This window comes from Sinocyclocheilus grahami, unplaced genomic scaffold (genome assembly GCF_001515645.1).
Source record: "Sinocyclocheilus grahami isolate Dianchi unplaced genomic scaffold, SAMN03320097.WGS_v1.1 scaffold462.1, whole genome shotgun sequence".
NCBI classification, from domain to species: domain Eukaryota; kingdom Metazoa; phylum Chordata; class Actinopteri; order Cypriniformes; family Cyprinidae; genus Sinocyclocheilus; species Sinocyclocheilus grahami.
In genome coordinates this window covers 1,878,237-1,905,355 of record NW_015505641.1, presented here as the reverse complement: position 1 = coordinate 1,905,355, position 27,119 = coordinate 1,878,237, and the positions used below count along the sequence as shown (strand labels likewise).

The 27,119-nt window shown below is 36.1% G+C and overlaps 1 protein-coding gene across 1 annotated transcript in view; it reads left to right on the top strand.

Moving 5' to 3' along the window:
• Positions 1 to 27,119, top strand: part of LOC107552970 (myotubularin-related protein 13-like) — a 166,719-nt gene that overhangs the window by 7,518 nt on the left and 132,082 nt on the right. The window contains exon 2 of the mRNA XM_016235031.1: positions 12,284 to 12,369. Coding sequence (XP_016090517.1) covers positions 12,284 to 12,369 — 86 coding nt within the window. The remainder of the gene's footprint in view (positions 1 to 12,283; positions 12,370 to 27,119) is intronic.

The following is a 27,119-nucleotide window of genomic DNA, read 5'->3' as shown; positions in this document are numbered from 1 at the left end:
TCAGCTTTGTATCACAGGAATAAATTACATTTTAAAATATATTCACATACAAAATATTTCTAAATTTGACTGTTTTTGCTCTACTTTGGATCAAATAAATGCAGACTTGGTGAGCAGAAGAGAATTCTTAAAAAAAAAAAAAAAAAAAACATTAAAAATCTTTGTGAGTGCTCTGAGTTGCTGCAGAAAAAAAAGAGCAACAACAAAAACATTGTTGCTGGAGACGGGCTTATTGAAAATTGAAAAACTGCTTGTCTGCCAGCAGGAGGCACTGTGAGAGCGGCAGAACTTGCGGTTTCTCCGGTAACGGCTGTAAACAAAGCAGCTCCGCTCATGAACGCTACTTTATCAGATCAAATGAAAATGTCATCGAAACTTCTGAAGACAGTCGGTTCCCTTCAGAGATACATTCATATAAAACACCCGCGCCGTGCAGTGCTCATGTTTATTCAACGAAGTCAAACGGCACAAATAAATCAATGTATGGGAAACATATCGAAATATCGGAAATGTGTTTAAAAATCATATCACCGTTATTGAAAAGAATTATATCGCGATACATATTGATATTGAATTATTGTCCAGCACTAATGTACAGCGCTCTCTCCCACCTTCAATACCACGACTGAGGTGCCCTTGAGCAAGGCACCGAACCCCTAACTGCTCCCCGGGCGCCGCAGCAAAAATGGCTGCCCACTGCTCCGGGTGTGTGTTCATGGTGTGTGTGCACTTTGGATGGGATAAATGCAGAGCACTAATTCTGAATATGGGTCACCATACTTGGCCACATGACACGTCACTTAAAAGGCCTTTTAGTACAATTCTAAATACATCCGTAACCGAACTTTTATATTGTTATTCATATTTCACGATTATCACGTACTGAACTTGATTAATCATGTTAAAATATAAGTTCAAATATGGTCCACCAGGCTTTTGAGGAATGATTTTGTCAATCTCTCTTTTCATTGCATTATGTCTTGTACCCCCCAAATTCAAAACCACAGAGCTTTGATTATAAATCTAACCGTTTAAATATCTTACTAATGCTTACTAATAATATGCCGTTTAAGTAGTCTGCTATACTGTTATTGAGATCTCATTGATTTACATATAAATAAGAAAAGTAATGCACCAAACTCAAAATTTTGCTCAAGTTTGGGCCTCTGAATAAAAGTGATTCCCCACTTCATTGAGTGTGAACTCCATATTACATATTCAGACAATGTTACATTTATAGGAGATGGAGGAACTAATTAAATTCTGGTGCATGCCATTTTCCCCCTGCCTTTTTATGATTTTTGCTTGTCAGATTGTACGGTGTTGCATAAAAGCAGAGGCAGACTTTGCTTCATCAACGTTCTTGTGTGTCAGACTGTAGTAGATTGTAGCTGAGACTGGTCATGATTGACTGCATGCGTTTGTTTTTGGAGTCAGGTGGCTTTGCAAAATAGGTCATGGACTGCGCATACTGTGCACACTAGCATGCTAGCTATGATATTACATAGTTCGATATATAGCCCACTTTCAAGGATATTGACTTGAAAACTAGTGATGCACCAAAATTTTGACTGCTGAAAATATTTTTTATAAACCGTTTTGGACAGCCAAAATCATTGATCGAAACTAACGTTTAGTTGGCGCGTTTTGACTGTCAATGTCTAATTTCATGCGCAAAACAGGGATAAACTACAACAGGTAAATATATCAGCTATGTGGATGCTAGGGCTGGGTTTACGATATTGATTTTCTGCTTTAATTTCAGTTTCAGTGTTTTGGTAAACAAATGGTGCATCGCTAAGGGAAACTTACTTTTTAGTCCACTTAAATCTAAGTTAGAATTTTTTTTTTTTAAGACCAAGACTTAAGTATGAAACGCAGACTATAGAATACCCAAGACATGTCACTCGTGTTTTGAATGGGGAAAAATGCAACGCTCGATATCGAAGGAAGCCGCCCGCGCCTTCTGAATAAAAGAGCCAATTGCTAATTGCAATTGCAATTGCACTTGCCGTTAAAAGTCTCGGTCGCTATAAAAACACGTGCTTAGGACTGCGCATGCGCACTGGCTGATCTAGCCTGAAAAATAAGCTTTTTTTTTTTAATAAACATTTATGACAGTTGTCGTCAGATTTCATTGGTGATTTCAAATATCAAATTGAATCATAAGCTTGGCGAACAGTTTTGTAGAATTTGATGTTTCCCCATTCAGAGAAAGCTTTACACAAGTAAATGCACAAGGTCACTGACACCGTGTCTATACCGGACGCGAGCGGAAATACTATAGAACCCATTGTAATCAGTGATGCTGTCTACACTGGATGCGGCGCGACACGACAAATCCCTGACATTAAACGGATGCCTCATTCTATCTATGAAGTACTGACAAAAAAAAATTCTAATTATTTGCAACGGTTGTTTTGTCGCGTCCAGTGTAGACAGCCTTACGCTGTTGCGGCGCGACAACTGTCGCATCCGATGTAGACGGTGTGATAATCAAATAATTTTTAATCTGTTTTGATTCATTAAAACTCAATTGCTACTGAAGTTTAAATCAGAGATAATCATACAGCTGTCATTGCCAACAAAGGGTATATTATAACAAAGTATTGAGATGAAATTTTGTTATTGACCAAATACTTATTTTCCACCTTAATTTGCAAATAAATTCTTTAAAAATCCTACAATGTGATTTTCTGGATTTTTTTTCTCATTTTGTCTCTCATAGTTGAGGTATACCTATGATGAAAATTACAGGCCTCTCTCATCTTTTTAAGTGGGAGAACTTGCACAATTGGTGGCTGACTAAATACTTTTTTTCCCCACTGTATAACACCAACATATCAGAAAAATAAAAAAACAGAATCACTGAGTTGGAAAAAGGATCATTATATTTGTCATTGCTCACCAAATCGGAATAATAAACACAAGATTTGTGTCCTGTGTTTGGAGAATTATGTCTTGATGACTGACTATTTGTCATTAAAATAAGCTTTTTATCCACAGCATTGTCCTGTAGGGATAGTCCTCCTTTTTATGTCTGTTTTGTTATTGGTATCTGCTTCCTGCTTTGATTTCCTTTTAAACGAAAGAGTCAATTCCTGGCAAAATCACAAATGCGAAGTCTATGCTAACATTACTAGCGTAAATGAGTGCCTTGTGGCTAGAAATGACACTTCTGATGTACAGAGGAAATGTTTTGCTGCCACTGGACAGTGGAAAACTCAATTGGCAGACCATATAAATCTTTGAAGTTTATTACGACTGATCTCATTTTAACACCTCTATTAATGTTTTATGGCTAATATGATGTTGATTTCAGGGTTGATTGTTTCATGGAAAGATAAGGTGGTGATATCGACTGGAATTGTGTCACGGAAGTGACACTTTGTTTTGGTCAAAGTGGCTGTTTTGCAATAAAATATTGCAGTTTTGGCCTAGATCATTCGGGTTCGCCATTAAGATGTTTATTATAGCAGACAAAATGTGCTTGACAGAAAAAATGAATGCAAATGTCTTCAGAGTACTTTTAAAATGGAAACACAAAGATGATTGAATTTGTCAAATGATTTGCCTTCTTTAAACATCTCTTTGTTTCTCACTGTAGCTGGTGAAAGGTTTCAATGATGAACTGTTGATGAACTTGGATTGATCACTTTCATTTTCCTGATAAGTGATAATATGGAGATATCTAAAGCATTTGGATTGGATGACCTCTACCCCAACTCTCTGACATTGTTAACCGTGTTTCATTCTATACAGTTTTGTTTGATCAGTTGTAATATCAGTTACAGTAGTCACAATATGATCATCAACAAGAGCTTGAGGATATTTGATGCTGAACTGCTTTGTACCTTTGTTCAGAGCACCCGGTGGTGTGTTTGACTTCAGACAGCCAAAATAAATTACACTTGTGTCATTTTGCTATTTGTTGTATTTGTGTCTGGCACATCAACCCTTTGGAAAACCCTATGAGTTACATTTTGCTCAGGACATTTATTTTTTTCAGTTACGCTGCTGCTCTGGTCTACTGGCATTCTTCCTGGAATCTGGATGTTTTGACATCACAAATTTGCTAATCTTTCATACCCTTTACCATGCAAATTATAGCATATTCCTTTGCATATCTTGTTTTTTGGACAGCATTGTTAAGGCCAATTGTGGGATGGCTCTATGGATTTCTGGAAAAACACTCACTTGTTTTGCGAAGCAAAATATTTGCTTTACATAATTGATATAGTGCAGAACTCGGGCATCAGAAGAATTTTTCCAAAGCCTAGAACAGATGGGATGTGTTTTGTCTCCCCTGCACACCTGTGTGATGAGTTCAGGTTAGATGTTAATGTGGTGGTGACGTAAAGAGACGCCAACTCCCTACTGTTTAGCTGCATATATCTCCACAAATCAAATAAGGGTTTGAGGTGAGGCGTGCCTTTAATTTATATATATTTTTCAGAGATCAATCATGTTTTTTTTTTCTCTGGATGGAAGAAAAAAAAAACAAGCCAAAATATCACAGAATTGCATTGACGGAAGGACTCCTTGGTGGTTTGCCTTTCTGGTATGCAACTGGGAAACCCTGCGTTAGGTGCCCAAGAAATTGAATAAAACCTCTATCAATTAGCTATAAAAACAAATCAAATATTTATTTATTTATTTATTTGTTATTTTACTTTTCTCATATAATTTGCAAGGCACTAGATAGTCATTATAACAAAATAATGCCACAACAGGTTGATCTGCAATAATGACCAGCTGACTGTACATTATACAGCTTGTAACAAAACTGCTTACCAAATAATTTCTAAATGTATTATTTTTTTTTAATGATAAGAAGAAAGAGACCACCAGTCTTATGTCATATGTGACTTGAAACTTGCACATTGTAGTAGGACACTGCCAGAGACAGAGTTCAAATATACAGTTTAACATCATTATACTCAAGTTTTAGACCACAGAATGCCATAGTTGACCAAGAAAGAACACAAAATAAAAAAGCTATATATTGCAAAGCCTTGTCTGCTGTCCCACGGCAACATAACATCATGCTAAAAATTGCTACACATAATGTTGAAACTATACTGCAATGCCCTTTCAACCATCTACAGCACCTGAGCATTGCGGTAGCATGTGTTGCATGTTCAAGGACAGCTGATGTTTTGTTCAAAAAAAATGTAAAATATGATTGAGTTAGGGGTGGGCGATCTTCCCAAAAAAATCATATCACAATCTTATAGCACACAATCACGATCCACGTTCTGAATCACGATATTCCCAATTTTGAGATGTAGCCTACTATTGAGAATATCCAGAGTGGAACAAGCTTATGACTTATGACATGTGCCTATGACAGCATGCACATTGATTCTTATTAAAGTTATAAAGTGATTCAGTCAAGGGCAGTGAGCGATTTCCTCTCTTTTTGAGAGATTTCTGTCTTTTTATGTTTGATTAACATTAATGACACAGCAGCAGCAGATATTATGTTTATGTGTGTGCCTGAAACCTCAAGTATACTTTGCTCATCTGCGCACAGAAGGGGAACAGTCTCTTTCGCAGTTAATGCACTATTAATAGAGCATGTTCCGCAGTAGACTGCCTTTTTTTCGACAGTCATGTTTAGTGTTGTCACGATACTAAAATTTAAAATCTCAATACTACTACTGAACCGATACCACGACAAAAACATAAAATAACAGGAAAAGTTATTGAATAATAGATAGTCCTCATATGTTCCATGAGGACTATCTTTTATTCAATCACTTTTCCTGTTATTTTATGTTTTTGTCGTAACATATAGTTCATTGTCTTATCTATTAATTAAAAAAATACCCCTGTGCATTTTGAGCATTTTCTCCCCCTTTAAAAAAAAATAAATGAATAATAATAATAAAAAAAAAATAATAATCACATGCCAGTGCCACCACACAGGCCTATGGTGAGCAACTACCAGTCTATGATACAGCCAAGCCTACCGGTATGTGTAGATCTTTGCAACGTTGGTAAGTTAGCATAAAAGGATAAAGCCAAATTAGATGGTCATTATTAAGCTCAATTGCCCCGTCAAACTCAGATGGTGAAAAAGTTCACATGTCACAAAATCACACTCATTTGACTTATATTTGAGGGCATGAGGGGTGGGAAATATGACCAAAATCTTATTTCGCAATATGAGTAATTGTTTTACAATAACAGTTTATATCATGATATAGTAATTTGTTATTTTATCTTTGTTATTAATCATAAGAATATAGATGCAAGTAACAAATAAAAGGACAAATGTAATAAAACAAAGACATAAATGACATAAGCAGTGTTTTTAGGTACAGTAGTTTTATTTAACAGTAACATTTAACAGTAACATTCAAGTAAGAGATAATACAGAAGTTGAATAAAGTTATCAAAATGTAAAGCACTGCATGAATTAAACAGGGCTGTGTATCGGCAAGAATCTGGCGATATGATGCATATCACGATTACAGGGGTTGTGATACGATATGTTGCGATACATTACGATACTGTAAGCAAGACGATATTTTGGGATATTTCTTGTATTAGGAATAGGCTAGGATATAATTTTAGGAAAGCAGTCATTAAGAACACTTCACCATATGCAAACCTTAAAAAGTTATTTAACCAGAACACAGTGGGATCTGCATTTGCATTAATTAGTCCCTGTAACATTCAACGATATTGAAACACCTTTTGTGCAGTATGAGTAAAGGGGGAAAATAAAGTGCTTGCAGGATTCTTTAGTTAAATTAAATGTATAAAATGTAAGCTGTTATAAACAGACCATATATATATATATATATTAGACCCTGCTTTAAAGGTTCACAGTTTAAGTTTAACATTGTAACATACAATGTCACAACATTTTGATCTGAACAAAAGAATTAGTACATCTGCTTAATATCAATGAAAAATGGACTCGCATCCGTCAAAAATAGACTAGGCACCTATCTTTAGCGAAGCAGCGCGGAGAGCCGCTTCTGGAACTGCTATAAACACAAGCATTGACTAGAGTGGCCGTGATCAGCTCTGGTGGCCGTGGAGCCGTAATGTGCCGCAGTCGTTTGTGTTCTTCGAATATTTGACACTGGCATTGCACATTTTACACACCGCATGACTTTTGTCAATCTCTTTTGTGCCTTGTCTGCAATGGAAGCCGAATTGACGCCACACTTCAGCTTTGTACACCGAGGCGGGAGCTGGAACAATTCTTTCATCCTTCATTACTAGCAGCGAACTATATTAATGCTAACATTAGTGGCGTGTCCTTATGCTTCCCGTCACTGTTTAAGTTCAGAGATAAGACTGCAATCTAGCAGTCGGGATATAAACTCAAAACAAAAAAATAACCATGAATCTTGTATGATTTATTTATTTAAAAAAAATATATATATCAATATTGCGTTTTAGAGAATCGATACAGTATCAAAAATATTGCGATAATCACATGTATCGATATTTTCTCACACCCCTAGAATTAAACATTCATACATTGATTCTTATTAAAGCTACTAAAGTTAGTCAAGATCAGTGTGATTTATTTTTTTTTGTTGTTGTTTGATTAACATTATACAGACAGCAGCAGGAATATTAGCCTGCTGTTACTTTAAGAGCTGCACGGATCCAATTTATTGATACACGTGTTTTCTTTCTCAAATGTTTGACCTCTTAATAACTCCTCTTAACATCAAGCGTGTGCTTTGCTTTATTTTCTCTTTCATGCATGTTGCTTATTCACTCTTAAATTGTCAGATGCCTTTTTAGTATATCATGCAACAGTAGTCACTTTACGTGATTTGACCGATTTGGATGTTGTTGGGCTTTTAAGAAGTGGTGAAATCACACTGCTGAATGGAACTAAATGAAAGGAACGGCATGTGGCACAATGATCGTTTTATTAAAATTGAAACTGAAACTAAGATTTAAATCATCGCACTACTTCTGCTAGCTCACTTTGAATTGTTTTTAAATTCGTCACACATAATTTCACACAAGACACATAATAGAGACACGTGATATAATTTCACAGTCACAGTCATCAAGTAGGCATTCATTGCTGTAGTTTTAACATTTTTATAAAGACGTAAGATCACTATTTCTACGATTCACTTGAAAAGTAGATCGTCAACGTCTTCAGGATCAATCATATAAAAACGTCAAATCGCCTAACCCTAGATCGAGGACATTTTAGTTGTTTGTATAAATGTCAGACTCCAGTTTTGGATACTGAATCATTGTTTTGTCTTTCCTCCAACTCGAAATAGAACCACACCTCATGACAAGATTTGGATGTGTTGGTTTTTGCTGTAGGATGTGTTTTCAGGTCTTAGTGCAGATACGCACATGTCAGGACCAGATTTTACTCTGTTAGCTGAGTTTGATGTTTGTGTCATGACTTGCTTACGACTTCAGTTGTTTGAAATGTTCTTTAAACAAGTTTACAACATGAGATATGGACTGGAAAATACCGTTCGACAGTGTTTCTTACAGGATGTATTTGAGAGTGGATACTTATTATTGTGTGTTTCTGTTCTGTTGTGGGGTTCAGAGTCAGGGCACAGCAGTTACGTTTAATGTTAATGTCATACAGTGATGAACGGTGAGGGAAATATGAACTAATTAGAGTAGAATGTTCTGCAATGTGAGGATTTCTCAAGTGCTGATTGGCTGAAACCTGCCAGCTCAGAGACTGATAGCTGCTCTATGCCGGTAAACACAGACAGCGCAACATCAAAGCTATTGAATACCCTGGAAAGTCTCCAAAGTGGATTTTACTGGGTATTGTGAGATTCAAATTATATAGACATTGTACATGATAATACACAAATTTAGGGTTAAATAAACATGAAAAGGAGTCATTTATTTCACCTCACTCTCTTAAGAAAAATGGTTCTAAACAGTACCAGAAAAGGGTTCTTCGGCTTGTAACAATAGCAGAACCCTTTTTAGTGCTAAATATAACCTTTTTTTTTTATAGGGTTCCATATAGAACCATGCTTTGAAATTGCTATATATTATTGGTTTTATAAATAACCTTTTTAATGATATTTTTTCATTAATATCACTATGTTAATATCATTAATATTAGTATTATTATTTATTAATATTGTTTTTTACCCCTGGTCTTATAATATCTTGAAGTGTATATTAAGGTTTTACATAAAATCAACAACAACAACGTGTCAGTTAGGTACTTTTTTAATGACGTGAAATTGTAGCAAAAATGATAAGTGTTCTAACAGCAGTTGATAGCAGAATACATTAATGAATGACAATGCACATTGAACATAAATAAATGCTTAAAGAAATAAAACAAACGTTTTGTGTGTGTGTGTGTGTGTGTGTGTGTGTGTGTGTGCAGCACAGAAAACAGCACGCGAGTGCAGAAGTGCGTTCTATTTCGTCTTGTTGCAGTTGAATCTTTTGAAATCACAATAAAAGAGCATACAGAAATCGAGAAGCAGAATCGAAATGTATAATTTTATAACAAGTAATTTGATTCCTGACCTTATGCATCTGATCTGATTTCTGAAATTGGAATAGCTTTTCGATGCCCAACCCTCCTACTAAATTAGTTCATTCTTGCATGCAAAAAGACCTGTAAAGTGACTATGGGGCTATGTAAAATATTTTTTACAACTTACTAGGTTTATCATTTGTCATTTTTTCCTGATAATGTAGATAATCGTCTGTTACCTGACTGTTGACATCGACATCGCGATACTTACGAGACATCGTCGATATACGATAATATCGTCATATCGCCCATCCCTAATGTATAGTTGACATTTGAGGCTTAATACTATAGAAAATAACTAAAAGTTTATCAGTTAGAGTGTTTTCAGCTTGTTTATTTTCATTAAAAAAAATACGGCATGCAGTTGCATCAAACAATGGTATAAACATCATTAAATGTAAATTGTGATCACCGTAATTAATAATCGCAATTACAATTTCAAGGGAATAATCAACAATTAAAATTTTTATCATAATCGTGCAGCCCTACGTTGAAGACAATTTTCATTATCGTGTCTATAGATTACAAACAGTTAAAGGGATAGTTCACCCAAAAATGAACATTACGTCATCATTTACTCACCCTCATGTCATTTCAAATAACCTTGTTTTCTCTGTGGAAAACAAAAGAAGATATTTCAAAACTAAATGTCGTCCTTTGACTTTAATTGGATGGAAAATACATTTTTCATACGTCACATTTTTTATATTTTTCAGTATCTTCTTTTATACTCCAGATAAACAATGTCATACAGGTTTGGACATATGAAGATTCTGTTTATTTTAAATAATGCAAAAATCATTTATCACTAAATTTAGTTGATTTGAAGTGGTGACAAATTGTGCAATTTAAAACATTTTGATTATATATATCTTTTTAGATTTTATGCTTAGGTGTATTATATTCATGTTATATTCATTAATTTGTATATATGAAAGTATATCCCTAATCTAGGGCTGTGCATTTACTACACGGAGAAAAAATCGAATGTGATTTTCATGCGCATCTCATCAGTAAAGGCGCTTCTGTGATTAGTAGTAAATCTCCAGCACATGCTTTCAGATGGAGCGGCATTTACTACACAGAGCCGTAGTTCACTGACAAGCTACACAAAATCGCATTCATAATCGGCAGTGAATCACCTGCGATTTTGAATGCGATTTTGCGTAGCTTGTCAATGAACTACGGCTCTGTGTATTAATTGCTGCTCCATCTGAAAGCATGTGCTGGAGATTTACTACTAATCACAGGAGTGCCTTTAATGACGAGATGCGCATGAAAATCACATTCGATTTTTTGCACAGCCCTACCCTAATCCATAATCTGTATATCCTTGCTCTCTAATCTGGTTTGGCAGATCAAGTGTTTGATGACACCGGGAATCTGAGACACTGCGAATCAAAACAGAGCTTGTATCTTTCAGCATGGTCCACATAAACCCATGAGAGGCACTTAGTCTGTTTAGTGTAGCTCCAGCCCATGTTTTGACTTTTAAAGCTATGATTTTATCTAGATGCAGGTTGACTCTCAGCACTACTGTTTTCCAAGAAAAAAAGTGACATGTCTGTGTCAAATAATTCTATGATTGTATCAAAGAGAAGATTTTTGTAGATTGTATAATTTTTTTTGATAAATAGTTTACGCAAAAGTGATAATTTATTCACCCTCATTGCACCCCATTACACTCAAAGCAAAACAAAAACAAACAAACACCGAGACATTTTCCAAAATATATTTTGTGTTCCACAGAATGCACAGAAATTCATACAGGTTTGGAACGATATAATAATGGAATAAATAATGACAAAATTTTCATTTTTGTGCAAACTATCCATTTAATGTCATTTCACATTAGGATTCCGTTTTTCTATTATACACACATTCACACATCTTGGCAAACATTTTCCAAAACGGTCAAATTGTATTTTCTCAAATCCAAGAGCGATATCTTTATGAAGTTGTCTGTCATCTGATCAGTCATTTAGTCCAAAAATGTGACAGTCCAGCAATACTTCCATCCAGTACATATCTGTCCTGTTTTGCCTATCTGTAATAAAAAATGTCAGTGGTCTTTCCAAAATCATATTATGATAAACTTTAAAGATCTCCATCATCCCCTGACCCAGTATTTACTCCAGGTTCTAGTTCCCTGTTCCAGATATGATCAAAAACACAGGCAGGGATGTATTTCCCAGATAAGCATATGGAGAATGATATCTATTAGTTCATTTTTCCAACTGAGTGTTTGATAATGTTTTAACTCCACATCTGTGTTAAGGTATGACGCCTTAAATTTGCTTTTAAATCAGTATAGCCCGGGTCACTTTGACCTCTTATTGACTATTCCATTAAAATGTGCTACATTCTCTTTTTTTGGTTTACTGCCAGGGTTATTTGTGTTCATAAGGACCGGTATTTTCACATTACAATGTTTACACTAGTAAACGCTAATTGACGAAACCATCTTGGCCCTGTGCACACACTGCTTTCTTTGTCAACAAAAAATGGGCCAGGAAAGATGGTTTTTGGACAGCAAAAAGACCAGAAGGAATGCATGATGAGTGATTGTGCCAGTTAGGAAACCTGGAATTGCGATCACGTTTAACAGTATTTTTTTTAATGTTCAGGATTGTCCTGATATGCCCCATACTACTGTTCGTGCTGTTTTCAAAAATGTCATTTTCAGAAAAACAGTGCTGAAATCGCACATCTCAGTTAATACTCTGTATTTTTTTTTTCCTATATAAATTTTAGGGTCTGGTGAAGGATGTGGCAAGATCATTCAGCGCTTCCCCAAAAAGGACTGGGATGGCACGGTATTTCCCCAGGGTGTGGAGATGGTAAGGATTCATTTTTGTTTCTGAAAACACAAACCCAAAAGTAGACTCAAGTCATTTATCCATAAACAGCTGCTTTCTGGAAGTAGCTGAACAGAAAAAAAACTGTATATTCTACCTCTTTGTTTTTCCTAGTTGTTCTCTATGATGGATTTTCAGTTTTTGCCATTGGTCAGCTGTGCCCACTTGATTCTAAACAGATTAAATGTGACATTGCTGGAGAATATTTTTTGTTTTCCTGAAATCTGTGACTGCGTCTGCCCACATCCTCGGAAACTCATATGGTTCTGATATCAGCCTTTTCTTTTGTCAACAAATGCATAATTATTGTTTACGTAAAGGTTGATCCCAGTCGCCTCCATTTGCTCTAGTTGGAGAATTCCAAGCCCATGTCCTGTCCATTTCTTAAATGGCATGCAGAAGTGCTTTGCTGTGCCTCTGTGTGATCAATTGCTCTACACACTCTGGCCCAATTAACAGACACAAATCAACTTAACTCTGGACCAAATATTTGCTTATCTGAGCTGGAGAAGAACATGCTGTACATCTCCTCAGTGACAGTGGCTTTAAAGTTGTCCTGGTTCTTGAGTTCAAAAGCTAACAAAGTCCAGCTCAGTCTTTTGGGCTGTGTCCTGGTTGACTTTTTGTTTACTTGTTTATCAAGATGTAATGCGTAATTCTTGACTTTTGTGTGAAATCAAAGGACTGAGATGATCTGCGCATTCTACTTCTTTCATCCTATAAATTATCACATTATAGTAACATATCATTCTGAGAATGTATTAATTTATTTAAAAATAAACTAAAGGTTCAACTCTAATATAAAGTACACCTCTTCTGACGAGCTTGTTTTTAGTTTCCCAATTAAGATTCATTTTGATAGTTTTATATTTTGAGAGTCACCAACGTAGGTGCAGCATTAAGTCACAAAGGTGATGCAGCTGTGCTTGTATCATAATGAAGAAAAGGAATTACATTCTTGAAGAGAAAAACAATCTTTTCTGTAGTGTGACTGTCTTTCATTATTATTTTAATCTGGTTTAGCTATTTTTAAACTTTTGATTTTGCAATATAATACAGAGAACCTCTACAGAATCTCAAGACTGTGTGTCAAGGTCAATAAGTCTCTTAAAAATTTTTTTAATTATTAAAAAATATCTTAAAAGATATTAAACGATATCTTGAAATATCAGATAATTTGACCTTTCCATGACAAGGTTGTAAAATGTCATGTGGCACGACTTCCCAAAATGATATTTAGGAATTATAAATCATAATAATTAAAAATGTTTTGCAAAATAATGATTAAGTTGAGGACACTCACATGTGTTCAAGGTGTAAAGAAAAATTGATGGTTACACTACATGACATATTTAAAATCATTTAAAAAACTTTTATGAACCAACATGAATACAAAGAGGACATTTCTGAGAACATGGCACATGTGTTTTGGCACGTCGTAGACACTTTTATTTGTCATTGAGCCAAACACAGACTGTGCTCCCTCTGCTTTCTTGTTTTATTAGTCATTTAAGTGTAAGTGAACCAAAGAAATATGCTTGGTTACACAATATCCTTGGATAACAATGGTATTTATGATACGTGGCTTTGCATTTGCTTGTAGAAAAATGTTTCATCAGATCCATAGAGGACATTGGCTATTCAGTAAGAGGCTCATTGTTCGCTGTGAGGACTGATTTTGAGTCTGTTTACACTCACCTGCTGAGATGTGGCCGCAAGCACCGTCTCCCATTGATTGTAGTTACTTTAATCTAAACAGTCATCTAGGAGTCGGCTAATGAAGTGCAGGTTCAGTATCTTCCTAGCAGGTGGTTGAGTCTCTGGTCAGCCAACAGGTTACGCACTCTGGGTCAGTCCTGACATTAGTTGTCGTTTTAAACATTATGAATTCTTACTGATTTATATTTGTGATTCTAAGAGGACATGATCTTTTTCCCACTCCAGGAATGATGGTTGTTTTGTCTATCAGAGACCGTGGAACTGGATTTAACTCCATTTCCGTGGTTTGAAATACACTGAGCAGTCACATTATTTGGTGTAATACAATGAAGGTCCTTTTCCTCATGAACTGCTTGTATTGAGAAGCACTGGAAACATTCCATAGGGATTTTATTCAGTACAGACTCAATGGCTTCATAAAGTTCCTGCAAGTTTAGGGAATGTCCTTCAGCAGTTGCAGGTCTCTAGACTGCGACAGTTTTTTGAGAATGTGCGAGTTAAATTTTGATGTGGTCACATTTGTGCGAGTGCATGGTCTGCGCTGCTCCAAAGCATCTGCTCTGCTCCATACAGCGCACGCTGCAGAGCCGCAGCACAGTGCAGCGGGAGTCAGACTTCACTGATCACGTGAAGAGACTGAGAGAGGCGATTTCAGTGCGAGTGCTGTGGGTGTATAGCCTGGTATATACTCGCCGCGTCAGCACGAGCGCAAAGGTGCACGATGGTGGATGGAGGATATGGTTTTCAAGCGAAAGTAAAGTAAAAGACCACTTCTTAAAAAAAATTAACATGTTGGTTTTTTTGGGAAAAAATATGCAAGCACTGTTACCAGTTTAGTTTGACTTTTTTTTTTTTTTTAAAAGCCTGTTGTCTTTGCTGTTTACCTTACACTATGGAGGCTTTCTTTAAATTTTTTTTATTTACTTGATTCCTCAGTGTTTGTTAAAGTTCTGTCATTTATTAGTCAATATATTATACAGGATGTGGTGTAAGCCATGCCTCATTTTATTTGTTTTTGTTAATAAACGTTATATAAGCTAGTTTGTCAGTGCATTTTTGTTGAGATTGTTGTAGAGCGGAACCACCAAGTCTGGCACCATCATGGTCAAAGGGTCAGAATAACATTTCAAACATCGCGAACCAAAATTTGCTGATAAAAGTCACATTGTCCCTCTTTAGTTACATTTATGTTCCAGGTTTATCAGTCTGTCTCATTGCTCATTGTCAAAAATACAGATGTCGGTACCAGTCAGTACTGAAATTTTAAAAATGTGACGATATCAGCTTTTCCCAATAGCATTTTGAGCGCTGTGAGTGGATTCTTAAACACCTCTGATTGGCCATTGTGTTCATGTACTCAACAAATATATCTGTGATTGGCTACAATGATCATCGCTTCACGCTCTTCACCGAGTGCTTACGCAGATACACATGGGTGCGTTTGAAAACCGTGTCAATCAGAGCTGTTTAAGAATCCACTCAACAGCGCTCAAAATGCTAGCGGGAACTGTTGGTATAGTCACATTTTTAACATTTCAGTTCTGACATCGGTACATTTGACAACACTAAACAGGGATATTGGTTGGTTCTTTGGTCAACTATAGGATAGATTGGGCTTGGTTGACAATATTGATTAACCATTTTGATGAACCAATATCGAATTTAAATCCCAAGATATATCTTTCAATCTATGCTGTTTTTAGTTGATGTGTGAAAAAAAAAATCACTAAGCATTACTTGTAGCGCACCTTTTATGCAATAATCGCGATAAGCATTTGAAATGAAACAAAATTTCAACTTACACACAACTTATACAGTACTTCCATAATGTAGAGAGAGCATGTGCGCGTGGTTGCCAGGTTGGGAAGATTAGGAAAAACCACTTGGCAGAAAATGGATCGATTTAAGAGAAAATCTCTGATTGGGGGATTTAAACTATTGACATTTGATCACCGCAACCATGAAAGCTTGTGGAGGCTTCTTACCAATGCAAAAAATAAAATAAAATGAAACATTCTTAGGATAAATAACCAGCGGTTAAATATTTGTAGACGATTATGCTTAAATAATCGATTAATATATTTATTGTGCAGCCCTACCTTATAGTATCATAGTAATGTATCAACTGACAGGGTAGTTTACTGTACCTGAAATATATCCAAATGAATCGATATTAAATCAAATCAAGAGCTTGTGAATTGGAATCTGATCGAATCATAAAATCTGTGTAAATACCTGCCACTATTAGATTGTATTCCAAAAGCATTCCAGAATCCGCTTGAACTCAAACTGTTTATCTCTAAATGAACTAGATTTGAAAAGCCAGGTTAAGCAGCAGTATTATTATACATATTTTGAACATCTTTAGCATTTACGCGTGTTATTTTTATAGTTTGCATTGTAGTGAATTATTCACATTGAAATGTTATTAGTGGTTTTATGTAAGATTAATTGCGATGCTGTTTTTTTCCATTTTCTCATCTCACATGTTGTTTTCGAGTAAGTGCTAGAACAACATTCATCAAACGCATTCAAATCTCTTTGAACACTGCGGGGACAGTGGAGTGCATAGGGTGGCCGATGTATTGGATAAAATTAGACCAGAGCTGTATGTATGTCATTTCTTGTTAGTCATTGGGCGTGCCAGTACTCCCAGTGGGCTGCAGAATCAAACCAGAAGAGTGTTTTGCTGGATTTCAGGAAGCGTGGCTTGAGTTCATCTTCACAGCATCATCTCCGAAGCATTCAGCAACATGTGGAGGAACCCCTCAGCATAGTTTCTGCTCCGTCAGTTTACTCAAACATATCAGTGCACATGTTTCTACTGATCTCCCTACCCAATGTGTTTCTTATGCTGTGACCCGGCCTTGCGTAATATTTGGCTGAATTATATGGTCTTAAGATTCTTTTACGATGCTCACGTACACTTTTATCTAGTCTTTTGATGCTCATGTGCAGTTGCGTCTAGCATCTGTGTGTATTAATAGCAGAGCACACAAATATGTTGACTGTAATCCTTTATAGTGTTACAAATTTTCCTCTTATTTAGGAAAAAGTCAAATTTCGGAGAAAAAGTCAAATTGCACGGAGGATCCGTTTAGTCTAGTTGTGTGGGTTTTCCGGTAAACTGTTTATTTTGGATGGATTGTTAAATAATGAAAATAACAAACTCATAAAAGCACATTGCTGGGTTTAAGTGTCCCCAACATCCCCAGCACACGAAAATGAAATGGCTTCAGTCCCATCTTTGTAGTTTTATTGAATATTGTCTTTAAAATACCAGCCAGGCAATTTGGAATTTCGTCTTATATGCAAGTTGTTATTATTTGCTGATTTCTACAGATTTTCTGTTTCGCTCTGTTTTCAGTTTCGGAACAGCAGAAATTCTTTCTTTACCACAACAACCCCCAGCAAACTAAATGGCCACAGATGAGGAATGTTCCAAGTATAAAAGGATAGCAAAACACCCCATCGTGTTTACAGCTCTCATTCCAAAGGTGTTTTCAATCTTGGAGGAAGTTCGCCAGCTATTCTCCTTGCGTGCTGTTTTTTAACCCTGCCTCACATGAAGGTTCAGCTTCATGCAGATTCACTTGTTTCTTAATGCTTAGATCACACTGGAAAGACGGTACAGGGAAAACAGTTTGAGGGGACATTGAACAGTTTGTCTACATATGGTCCACAACTAGAGCAATGCTATCAAAAAATAAGAGTCAGGCAACCCATAAATAACAACAACTGGCTGGGTTAATTATAGGTCTTACACAGTTAAGACACAGATGTTCTCTGGTTGCCTCAAAGAGATGAATAATATAATTAGGACCCACAAAGAGTGGAAAACATGCTAAAATGACACAATTGACACTTTCTTATTATGAACATTTTGGGGCTGCGTAGAGCCACTTAAAATGACCCACAAATTTGCAAAAGTGAAGTTTGTTTTTTAAGCCTGCCAGTTTTAATTTATATTATTTTACTTTACTTTATTTAATTTGATTTTATCTTTACTTTAACTGCCTTAAAACTCTCTTGCACTGGGCCCATTATTGTGGAGCTTTGGTATCATTTGTTTACAGATACCTCTTGCTTTGATATTCTGTTATAGTATTCAGTAGCTATAGTCCTCTAATCTGAGGTGATCTGATTGTGTGGAGCGAGGAACAAGGTTGTGTTTTCTCGCTCAGAGCGGTGTTTCTCTCGCAAGTGGATAGGAAATGGAAACCCAGAGCTGGAAAACATGGAGTGATTACAGAATGCTTTGAGCGGAGAAAACAGTTTCATGTTTAACGTGAGGCAATTCTTCATGGACACACTGTGGTTTGCTTGTACTGTACTTGACGTTCAACGTTGTAGCGTGGCAGGAATGTGATAACCTGCACCCGAATCACAGCCGGGATGATGTTTAGAACACTAGCACTCTTGCTCATCTGATATTGCTTGCTATCATACAGTTCATTTTAAGTGTCCAAATAGTTTCATAACAAACATGGATTACAGTTAGGAAAAGTGTCTGTTTTAATTCTCTTAGGTTCATTTTGCTCTGTGCCTCGGAAAAAAAAATTATATTGTGTTATGACTGTGATCGCGGTAATTTTTGTTTATAAGTTCTTTGGAATGTTATGGTTAAATGTCAAAAAAAATCTTGGTTGCAACATGAATTTACTCTCAGAATCTCAACCAGAGGAAAGTTGACATGCTTCACAGATAGCAAAGGAATGACGGGCATTATTTCATGGTTTTCCTCTTTGATCTCGGTGGTCTGTAGATTATGTAGTTAGCTGAATGCTTTTGCTTGAGTTTCTAGATTATTTACTGTCATTCCTATCGAAATATTGCATTAATAAACCAGCTGAAATCATAACTTTAGTATGTTGACTCCGAAATGTTTGTTTCGCACACAAGCATGCACTTACTCAGAGTCTGCTGCTATATTAGTCACATTATAAGTCCCATACGTTTCTCTGTGCCTCAAGTTCAGTGCTGAATGTCAGGGTCACTCGATTTGATGTATATCAAAAATGCATTGATATAGAACATAATGATGTTGCTTTTGTTTTGGTTAGGCTTTTTATCAATGTAGACTGAGCAGCTCGTAGTCAAACCTTGGTCCTCACGATCCAAACTTTCAAAACGTAAGCTTTTATATGTCCAGAGCACGTGTACAGTCCACTGCCACAGCTGCATTTTCTTATGGGATCAAGAAAAGATGCAGTTTGTCTCTAATAGGTCAATTTGATTGATTTCTGAAGGCATCATGAGGTGTGTGTTTTAAAATGTCAAATTTGATTGGGTGTCCTGGTCATTCATGAGGGATGCTTTAGCTGAGACATTTCAGCTGACAAACAAGTTGAATTTATGATTGTATATGTGCCAGTGCTGATGGCATGGGGTCAGGTGCATCCTAGAAAGGTTCCATGTTGGAGATAACCTTTGATAGTCTTTAAACTGGAATACATTTTTGATGATGTATTGCGGTAGGCATATGGAGCCTTTTGTTCATTCATTTTCTTTTTTGCTTTGTTATTGTTCTTGAAGCAAGGAGGGCTTAAAACAAAAAGTAGAAAAGTTTCCAAACCCTTGGTTCCAAATATCTATTTAATGATGAGTACTGAACTAGAGTTGGGAAATTATGTTAAATATTTAGGATTTATCCAATATTATTTTTGTAATTATCACACTGCTTTTAATAGAAATTTTATTTGTGCATTAAGTTTTCTAAAGACTGTGCCTGGGGATGGTTTCTTGACTGTTCCTCATGTCACAACTTGCGAATATAAAAGCCCTGAGACCGATTTTTTGTTCGAGGGTGCTTTTCCCAACAATGTAACTTGCTGCTTAAAATAATAATTCACCCAAAAATTAAAACGTGCTGAACATTTACTCACCCTCAGGCTATCCAAGATGTAGATGAGTTTGTTTCTTTATCAGGATAGATTTGGAGAAATTTAGCATTACATCACTTGCTCATCAATGGATCCTCTGCAGTGAATGGGTGCCGTCAGAATGATAGTCCAAACCGCTGATAAAAACATCACAATAATCCATAAGTAATCCACAGTCCATTAATTAACGTCTTGTGAAGCTGCATGTTTGTAAGAAACAAATTTGTGATTAAGGTGTTTTAATTTCAAACTATTGCTTCTGGCTACAGTTCATTCAGTAAACAGCTTTCACCACAACAAAATAAGCCAAAACATACCAAAGTGCATAGTGAGTAATGCCAAAAGGCTGAAACATATAGAGATATAAGTTTTGTTTTTGTATATAGGAACCTTTTTTATTTTTGAGGAATGGTGTTGAAAAAACATTTAGCATGTATTCAGTGGATGTATTTTAGCTTGGCTCCTGAACTGGTTGAGGTTGAGTATCACTTTTTCAAGTGGCCGATAAACATTGACGTTAGTCAGAGTGCTTGAACATCTCAAGGCTGTGCATGGGTTTCTTCTTCTGACAGCATTACCCTTTTACCCGTTTGTCATTGTCACCACGATCACTTGCCATTAACCTCAGTCTCTGGAGATATTTGCTGTTGCAGATATCTTCATTCTCTGGCATGCATGGAGGCTTTTGCATTATGGCCAAAATGATGGATTAAAATGTCCCTGCTAAACTAACAACAAGGCCCATTCATCTAACCTCCCACGAAAGCACAAGCCACTTGGCAGTGCTGACTGCATGAGCATTGCCTTCCCCAGCATGCTGGGACTGAGGTGGACATAGACCCTTGGCACCTCCTAAAGCCAGTTGGTCTTATTGCTGCTGGCTGCAATGTGTGTTTTATGTCTCCAGCAAATAAACCCAGAATCCTCTGCTTTATTTCTACTGACTGCATCAAATGGATTATGTCCGTAATTTTGTAAACTTGAAGAAAAACATACTACTCCTCTATATAGTGGAGAGGGTGGAAGAAAATGTGTGTGTTTTTTATGTTTGCATATAACAAAGAAAATCTGCTGACATACATCATAAGTCTTTAAAATCTTTTCATGTAATAGCCTGATTTATTTAGCAGTGGTGACTTCAGAAATACAGAATTTTTTTTGTATATATGCACACTACTGTTCAAATTCTTTTTCGATTTTGAAAGATGTCTCTTAGGCTTTCCCAGGCTGCATTTATTTGATCAAAAAAGTAAAAACCGTAATATTTTGAAATATTATTACAATTTAAAATAACTCCTCTGGTTAAATTTATTTAAAAATAAAAATAATATGCTGATTTGATGCTCAAGTAACGTTTCTTATTATTATTGTCAATGTTGAAAACAATTATGTTGCTTGATATTTTTGTGGAAGCTGATTTTTTTTAAGGATTTTTAAAAAAAAGTCATTTTAACAGCATTTATTTGAAATATTTTTTTAAAACAAAGCAAAAGTTTTTTCTGTCAATTTTAAACAATGTAATGCTGAAAGAGAAAGAGAGATGAATGAAACCCTTTTTCACAAAAAACTGTGGGCATTAACAGAACGTTTTAATGCTTATGTTTTTGCTTTATTTTGAGAGCGCTATGTAGGCCTAACTGATGAAATAAAAAAAATTCCTCATCGGAGCCCGACATCCTATAATGAAGGAATGTGACCTCCCACGATGGGGGGATCATAACCATTTGTGTCATCTATCTCATCTGTTGCTCTGACTTTTTGAACTTCTCTTCCCTTTCCTTCAAATCCCTGTTGTAATCTGGAATGTGCTTCGTACTTCCGGGAAGGATGCATAAAGTATTCAGAAAATGTGTAAATAGCTAAAGTCTGGTCTGTTGTTTGTTGTCCATCTAACAGAGGCACTTTTGGAGCATTGAATATGTAACTGCACATCTTTCATGTTTTATTTGGAACGCTAGATATGACGAGGCATTAGGCTTTAACATTTGAGTTCTAGTTCACCCAAAAATGAAAATTCATAATCATGTCCTTCTTTTTTCGGATGACAAAAGGAGAATTACAGAAAAATATATCCTGCTTGCGTTTGTCCATATAATGGCAGTGAATAACAACCAGCATCAAGCTTTAAAAAAAAACATGCAAAAGTATCACAGAATGGTGCCATGCGAACACGTTGTATTCCAGGTATATGATAGGGTTCTGTGAAGAATAAACTAAAATTGAATATATTATTGCACAGCTGCACTTTCATGACACTCAATTAGTGTCACAGCCCAGGACAATAACACAAGTTGCGAAATATCAAGATGAATAAAATAGGGCTGAAACGATTAGTCGACATTATCGACAACGTCTATCATAGTGATGTGGATTTGTTGTTTGCACCAGCTCTGCAATCAGCACTCCAGTCATGTCACGTTTATTTATATAGCGCTTTATACAATAGATTGATTTAAAGCATGCAGCTTTACAATACACCAATGGACTACTTGCACAACTACCTCCGCATTCTACTCAGTACAGCTCGGGAGTTTCCGGTCAGCATTTAGCGCACCTACATCCAGACCGTTTCTTATGAGAAAGCAGATTATACTACGTTTTAGGGCTGAAAAAAAAAATAAATAAAAATTATTCATATTCTCTGCGTTAACATGAATTATCTTCAACCTGCTGAAATGCTCCTATGAATATATTTCTCTTCCAAATATGCATTCTGAATAATGAATAAATATATTTCCCCACTAACCTGCTGAGGTCCAGTGCTTGTCTTCACATTTTTCTCTTACTGATCATATTTTGTACCTGTTGAATTTACAGTTTTAAATAAATTTGACTGATAAACACGCTTACGAAAAATAACCATGGTTTTACTATGGTAAAAGTGTAGTAACCTTTTATTTTATTATTTTTTTGCAGTTTTCCATTTGTATAACCAAATTTAAACACCATGGTTAAACTATGGTTAGTGTAGCAAAACCCGGGTTTATTTGTGATTTTATTATGGTTTAACTATAATTGCAATTGTTTGGTTTTATTTGTAGTAAAACTATGGCTAATTTTCATAAGAGCATTATTGCTTGTGTGCGTTGGTGCTCCTATTCCAATGTTTAAAATGGTTGAATGAATGTGCGGTAACTGCCTTAAAGAAATTTTTTGACATTTTTAACAGTAAAGTGTTAACAGTGCGACTAATTTGAATATTCATATTTTGGCATTGCATACAGTGAAATTAGGGCTGGCTCGATACCACTTTTTCATAACCGATACCGATCCGATACCAAAAATTCTGAGTATCTGCCGATACCGATATCGATCTGATACCAGTGCAGTTTTTTTAAATGAGTGTACAATTTCTATACTTCAATGTGTAGGTCGATCATTACTCTTTTGAATGTTACACACAGTCTACTAAATATAAACAGCTTCATTATAAAGAAAAAATAAGCAAAAAAATATAATCAAAATCTATGACAAAAATACTATTATAAACTATGTTAATGGATAATTCAGTAGCAAAAGTTACTCTAGAAAAATCATGAGTGCACAATAATTTTATAAAATCCCAAATTTTTGTGAAAAAAACATACATTATTTAGTGGGTAACAAATACAAGTGAATAAGTGTAGGGCTAAATCTGGTAGGCCTACACATTGCTCTTTGTATTCATGAAAAACAAGTAATATATTTATATATAAATATATACTATAGTAGTCAACATTTGAAGTTGATCAAATCCTTTAATCAAAGTTGTTCTAAAACTAAAACAATACCCGTTTTTGTCTTAGGACAACTTGATTAACTTTTTTGATCCACTTCCAATGTTGACTTTTAAATGTATAGCAGAGTAATGAGGCAGCAACATATGATAGATAAGATGAACAAGAAAGGCTATTAATAATCTTTCATTGCACAAAAGTATTATGATACTAAAGGATACAAATACAGAGGGGCTCAAAGCGCTTATGTGCATTCCATGTGCAGAATGACGCGCTTGAATCAACACGGAGTCACAACACAGCGCGCAGCATGTTCAAAGCACAAAGTTAAGAGACATTGATGTGTTAAATATGTGCGTTAGTTTATTGAGCCTTTTCTTTTAACAGTTTTACGTTTCAGTTACTGTGCTCGTGACGAACAATTCATAGTGCTCTCTACTCTAGTCTTGTGATCAAACCAGATATCCTGTAGAAATGTACATGATTTAGAAACAGCACGAAATTCCAGCAAGATTAATTCCTTTTATTCAAAACCGTTTATCTTTATTAAAAGATCAAGTATAACATTAGGAACATTTAATCATCTTGGAGAGAGTTTCATCGTCTTGACTGTCATGACCGAACGTGACACACAGTTTGAATGCTGAATGGAGAATGACAGACAGCCGCTGCGGAGAGAAGAGTTTACGTGAACTTGACTTAAATATTCATCTGTACTTCACATTAAACTATGGAAAAGCTTCAAAACACTTGAAATATAGTGCACGAAAACTTTATGGTGCTTTATAATGTTTTTGTGGCTTTCGTGGGGCTTAATAACACAGAATAGTATACGCATTATATCGGATTTGGATCGGTCTCGTCTGACCGATACCCCGATCCAGCAGAAAATGCCAGTATCGGAGCGATACCGATACTGAATATCGGATCGGCGCACCCCTAAGTGAAATGATTGTGAATGAAAAATGACACAGACTGGTGACATATTTACATAACAAAACAAAAAAACAAACAAAAAAAACTCTTCTTTTGTGATCCAAAAAAGAAAGAAGGGCATAGGGCATTTACTCCAATACAAATTATGTCTTAATGTTAATTTTTGGGTGAACTATCCTTTTAAGGAATTTGAAGGATTTGATATGAATATGATTAATGATTTCACCTACTCGGTTTGCTTTGCTGGCTTCCGGTTATGTCACCAGGGGCAAATGCACGAATGGCTGAAGCTCACGTCTTACAGTATTTTGTTTTAGTCAGTGTTTGTAAAACAAAGAGGGGAAAATAGAAAACAAAACATTCCGAATCCCAGCATGCGTCCAGATTTTGGAAAAAAGAATGATGTGTTTGTCAGGACAATCTTTTCATGAGTAATAAACCTTGTGGACTGCTTGAAAGTCACAGGAAACGCATCACCAAGAGCTAGTCAGAAGTGAGTTTTGCTCTAAAGTGGGTCCGGCACTATCCAGATCTTTCTTTGGGTCTTTGTTTAGAAGGAAGCTGAGAGCCAGAAAGAAAATTAGTAGTATTTTTTTAATGAAAATTTGTGAGATTTCCAGAATATTTGGGTGCTGATTTAATGGAAACATTTAGGCTAGACTTGTTTTGACTAATACATATGAAAAGGAAATGAATGACAGTGCACAGTGCACACAGGACCTCTGTGAGCTACATGGCCCCAAGAATTGATTAGTATCTTCAGTTCCTGGCAGAGGGCAGGCAAAGCATAATGAAACAAAGGACCAGGGAGCTGAGCCATACTCCAAGAGATTTTGTTATTTCCTGCTGTCTCTGTTCATCTCAGCTACCAAAGGAAAACCTGTTAACAAAGGGCCCATACCAGTCCCACAGCCAATGAAATCCCAGCATTTAACAAGATAAAGATGCACACAAACAAAAAAGGACTTTGGCTCTGCAGCTCGAGTGCTCCGGATTGTCTGGTGTGCCCGTAATGTCTCATTCTCACTGGGGGACCAACCTGGTTAACATCATTCAGACAGAACAGGAACAAATTGCTTACTTCTACCCAGACAATTCCTGGTTATTCAAGTTTCTGGCTGATGGCAGGCAATTAAGGGTCTGAGCTAGATATAAAGGTTACAGATCCCAGGTATGGACCACATGTGGAATGGTGGGAAATCACAAGGGTTTGGGGGGTTTTACCCTACTAATTAAGTCAAAACAAGAGGTTGGGGGTCAAACAATTCTTATACTAAACCTGTGAAATTATATGTATTCAAGGAATGTTTCCACAACATTGTCAATCGTTTCAGTAACCATAAATGTTTACATCAACTACTTAGTCAGACTTAGTCATTTTTTTTGCCTGACGCAGAATAGATGCTAGTCAACAGAAGTCACCCAAGGAGCTGCTTGGGTGCTTTCTGTTGTGTGGAACTTCGACAAAACATCTGTACCATTTTTAGCACATTGTTATAGAAAGATATATTGCAAGTACATCACTAACACATTAGTCCATCAATCCGTCCATTATCCAAACCGCTTGTCCTATGTAGGTTTGCGAGGATGATGGAGCCTATCCCAGCATCTTGGCTCGTAGGCAAGGAAACAGAGGTTGGACCAAGTCATTGTTTTGCAAGTCACAAGTAAGTCTCGTGTCTTTGCATTCAAGTCTCGAGTCAAGTCCCGAGTCAAGACAGACAAGTCCCAAGTCAAGTTCAGAGTCAAGACAGGCAAGTCCAAGTCGAGTTGCAAGTCCTCAGATTTAAGATTCAAGTCTTAAACAAGTCATTAGTGCTTTTTGCCCAAATTAGTGTCTCAGTATTTATTACCATATCAAATTCATAGTAATTTATATCAGGAAGGCAGGTAGAATATGTCTGACATAGTTCAATTTCATGTGAGATGGGTGCCCTTAGTAAAACTACTCAAGTTCAGTTTAGGGATTGTGCCAAAATAGGATAAGCAGTGAAAAAAACTATTTTATTAGTAACAGAATAGCAAAGACAACATAATTTCATAGAAATAACAGCTGCAACATACTTTGCATGTGTGCATAAGAATAGCTATATGCTTCTAGGTGTTATATCTAAGCCAATCAGACATTATTTGGAACCTCAATGAGAGCAGAAACGCAGAAAGAACTGCTTTGAAAGAACTAGAAGAAGTAACTGCAAGCATACTTTGCAAGTGAGAGGAAACATGCAATATGGATGCAGACAAACTCATGAAGACAATCATTCAAAAATGCTGTGCTACCATCCTTTATAACTAAGAGTAACAAAGACAAAATCATTTAATAGAAAATTTTTTTAAATGTTAAGTTTAGAATATGCATAGCTGATCACTAAATTTAGGGGCTGTGTGCGCTATTGGCCTACAGACTGATTTATAACACGTAAATTCATTCATTTATCCTGAAAGAAATGGAAGTGACATGAGTGCCTGCAAGAGGGAG